Source organism: Phasianus colchicus, chromosome Z, assembly GCF_987193195.1.
Source record: "Phasianus colchicus chromosome Z, bPhaCol1.hap1.1, whole genome shotgun sequence".
Taxonomy (NCBI): domain Eukaryota; kingdom Metazoa; phylum Chordata; class Aves; order Galliformes; family Phasianidae; genus Phasianus; species Phasianus colchicus.
In genome coordinates this window covers 9,626,025-9,630,003 of record NC_143476.1, presented here as the reverse complement: position 1 = coordinate 9,630,003, position 3,979 = coordinate 9,626,025, and the positions used below count along the sequence as shown (strand labels likewise).

Sequence of the window (3,979 nt, the reverse complement as noted above, 5' to 3'; positions counted from 1 at the left end):
CGCGCCTCGTTCGGATCCGAGCCCTTAAGCTGCTCATAAAATGGCTGCATGAGGCGAGGAGGGATCCCCAGTGCCCCTCGAATCCATTGTAGGGCTCCTACTAGCTTCTGCACATCCCATAGCGTGCGTATCCGGGGTTTGATGTCAACCCCGACTGGGTGGACAGTTTTGTCTCCCAGCCGATATCCTAAAAACTGAACCCCCGATCCTCTCTGGATCTTTTCAGCAGAAATAGTGAAGCCGGCTGATGTCAGGAGTGTCACCACTTGGGCTTCTAATGACTGGAGCCCCGATGGGGTCGGGGATGATAGCAGTAGATCATCCATATAGTGCAGCAGGAGGAACTGCCTAGGGGACTGTCGGACCGGACTCAGGACTCTGTCAATCACTATCTGACAGATCGTGGGAGAGCACGCCATCCCTTGTGGGAGCACTCGCCAGTGATACCGACGAGCCGGGCCTTGGTTATTACGGACAGGAACCGTAAAGGCAAAAGCCTCCCTGTCTTGCTCAGCCAGGGGTATGGAGAAAAAGCAATCCTTCAAATCGATAACAACAACCCCCCAGCCTGCAGGCACGGCGGATAGTACGGGCGCACCCTGCTGAACTACACCAAAAGGCACTAACTGAGCGTTAACTGCGCGCAAGTCATGCAGCAAGCGATAGGATCCTGACCGCTTCTTTATCACAAATACAGGAGTGTTCCATTGACTAAGAGAGGGTTCTATATGACCTAAGCGAAGCTCTTGCTGTACTAATGCGTGAAGCGCTACAAGCTTTTCTGTCGGTAAGGGCCACTGATCCACCCAGACAGGTCGCACTTCCTGTCTCCAGCGCAGTGGGATCGCATACTGCTCTGACAATTGGCAGATCGTGGCCCCCACTATAAATTTGTTATGCGTGCTGCCACACCCCGCAGAAAGTCCCTCCCTAAGAGGGTTCCTGGCACCTGCGCCACTAACGGGGTAAGCAGAACAGGCCTTTCCAGGGAGCCATCCCTGTTGATTACGATAACCTCAATCTTCTGGGCGGACCTCCGGGTGGGTGTTGTTCCTCCCACTCCCGCTATCATCTGTGCCGCCCCTGTAGGCCATGTAGAGGGCCAATCAGATTCCGCAATAACCGTCACATCTGCGCCAGAGTCTATCAATGCAGTGACAAAGATGGACCGTGGCCCCGCTGAATCAGGTGGGAGATCAGTGATCGTAATAGTGGCCCTCACTAGAGGGCGCTCCTCACAACCCAAAGACAAAGCAACCATAGGCTGGCTCAGGTCTCCCAACTGCAAGCGGACAGGGAGGTCCCCGGTCGAACGCGGTCTCCCTCTCGATCTATTAGGCTGCTGCGGTCTACTCCGAGCTCTACACTGCGGCGCCTTGTGGCCCCTTCTCCCACACAACTGGCATACTGGACTTTCGTTGCTGCCTATTCTGGCCCTACACTGGGCCCTGATATGACCCCACTGGCCGCACCTAAAACATGGGCCTTGAGCCTCTTGATCCACTGCCGGATAGCCGGGGTGATGATAACCAAAGCCCCCGTGCGCCATCATCACTCCAGTCACTGCGGCAGCAACCTCGCCTGCCACAGACGGATTTGACTTTTGTTTCTCTACGATATACTTGATGGCCTCACCGGGGGTGTGAAACTTTTCCGGCGCCGCTCTCAGCAAAGCACGTACGTCCCCGTTCGACTTTTGATAAAGGCAGTCCAGAATAACAGGGCTATGGACCGCCCTAGGAAGGTCTGACCCTTCTACAGCTTTTATCAGCCTATTTGCAAAATCCTGAAATGACTCCGTGGGGCCCTGTGTAATTTCTGTCCACGGAGTAGATGGCTCTGCATTCCTTGCGAGCCTTCTAAACGCCTCTAAAGCGGCGTCAGATGTAGCAATTAATTCCCCAGGTCTCAGGTTGGTAACTTGTGCCTGGGCAGTTAACAGACCTGGTGCGCTACCCATCAATCTCTGAAGGTCGGAGTTATGTAATACGTTCGCTGGATCGTTTTGCGCTGTAACCAATAATTGTCTGAGCCGGGCCTGCCACTCCTCCTTCCACAATGTATACTGCACCGGCTTCAAAACCATACGCATCAAATTCTCTATATCATAGGGCAAGAGAGGCCCCTGTGCGGTAAGGTTCTCGAGGGCATTCATTGTCAAGGGGGATTTCAAACCCTTTTTCTCAACTGCCTCAAGCACCCTCGTGATCCCTTTCGGGTCTAGAGGAACCCAAATTGGGCCGTCTTCTGAGGCTACAACCGGAAACGCAGCTGGATTCGCTAAGCCCTTTTCTTCTGCTGCCTCTTTAATTTTAGCCCAGTCAGTAACCGGGCCCCCCCACCGGCGCGGGCTCCCTCCCGGGTGCGGGCTCCCACACCGGCGCGCTCCGCCTACCGCCCTATCGCGTTCTTCAAGGGGCGGTTCTGGCTGTGACGTTTTGTCCAAAGAAGGGCATAAAGACGGAGCAGGGTAAGGCAAGGGCGGGGCTGTCGGCTCACATGACTGACTCGGCGACTCCTTCTTCTCCGTCTCTCCGCCTCCGCTCTCCGCCGTCGGCGCCATCTTTGCCTCGCTGGATCTATGAGAAAGCAAAGACCCGCTCCCGGCAGCCCCCGTCGCGCTCCGGTCCTCCCCGAACCCTCCTTCTGCCTTTGCCGCTTTAAGAGCCTCAAGTATCAAGCCCCACGTTTTAAGCTCTGAGGCTTTTTGGTCGAACATGGCGCGCTGGCACAGCGCCGAAGTGAGTGAGTCCCACTTATTTGAATCGAGCACCTGTTTAGGGGAGTCCAGCTCACCCTCCTTTTCTAGCCGCGATAACACGGCCGCGATCTCCTTCTTAGAAGGAACGGTCTTACCGCAATAAGTTTTACAAAAATATAAAAGTACCTTAATTACTTGATCCATAATTACACACGCGACCTGCCGCCACCTCACAGGTTCCACCGCAGTGTGTCTTCTGTAGGCGACCTGCCGCCACCTCACAGGTTCCACCGCCTTACGGGCACGCCGGGCAGCTACTACTCACAGGGTGAATCACGTCGGGGTCACCATTTGTTGCCGTTCTCTCTGCAACACTCGTTTTCCACCCCATAAGGTGCTGCTTTGCCAGCGAAACCGACCCCATACCAGGTCGGGGCCAAATGCTCACACAGACCCCAAGTATAGGTGAAGCAAAATGGCGTTTATTAAAATGTAGCAGGCACTTAAATATTCTCGTCCCGCTTTGTCTACACCCCTTGCATTCACGCTGTCCTATCGTGGGACAGCACCTGGCAAGCCCTGAGCATAGGGGACCTGACCCCGTCACACACCGTGTCCTCGCCACGCCTACTACAGGTCCATGGAACCAGGCTTCCTCCTGGCCTGTGGAAGTCAAAAAAAAAGAGAACATGAAAACCAGATGTGTTTCCCTGCCCATGGCAAACACCAGCCTTTCCATCCTTACAGTCCTTCATGCCATTAGCACTGATTCAAAGAATATCCCACACACTTTTGCCATGTCTGGCAGAGCTTTCAGCTCTTTCTATTGCACCCGTCTTGCTTTCAAGTCAACAGAGCCTGTTTCAAACAAGGAAAAACAATCTTATACCTGCTGTGCCATGCTCATGGAAAGAGCAATGCAGATGCCAGCAGCTGCTGCCCACAGGGACAGCCAGGCTGGACTTATCTTCATTACATAGCTTTGTCCTGAAGTCCTTCTAGAAACTGGGACATATCTCCCTCTGAGCAGCAGAGGGCAGGAGAGCTCGAAGGTGAGGGCACACTCTCCCCTGCTTATCTGGCACTCAAAGAGAAAGAGAAAATGAAAACCAGATGTGTTTCCCTGCCCATGGCAAACACCAGCCTTTCCATCCTTACAGTCCTTCCTGACATCAGCAGCAACTGAAAAACATCCCACTCTAGTTTGCCATGTCTGGCAGGGGTTTCAGCTCTTTCTATTACATCCCTCTAGCTTTCAAGTCAACAGAGCCTGTGTCA

The 3,979-nt window shown here is 53.9% G+C and overlaps 1 protein-coding gene across 1 annotated transcript; it reads right to left on the bottom strand.

Moving 5' to 3' along the window:
- Window positions 1-315: 315 nt before the first annotated feature.
- Window positions 316-3,018, bottom strand: LOC149912443 (uncharacterized). The gene has a single exon (XM_090130928.1). It carries the CDS (start codon window positions 2,903-2,905, stop codon window positions 884-886), a length of 2,022 nt encoding a protein of 673 aa, XP_089987054.1. The 5' UTR covers window positions 2,906-3,018; the 3' UTR covers window positions 316-883.
- Between the last annotated feature and the right edge of the window lie 961 nt (window positions 3,019-3,979).

Bases quoted from the DNA above. Each gene is read 5' to 3' on its own strand.
- LOC149912443 (XM_090130928.1), bottom strand. From the start codon at position 2,905: ATGGATCAAGTAATTAAGGTACTTTTATATTTTTGTAAAACTTATTGC.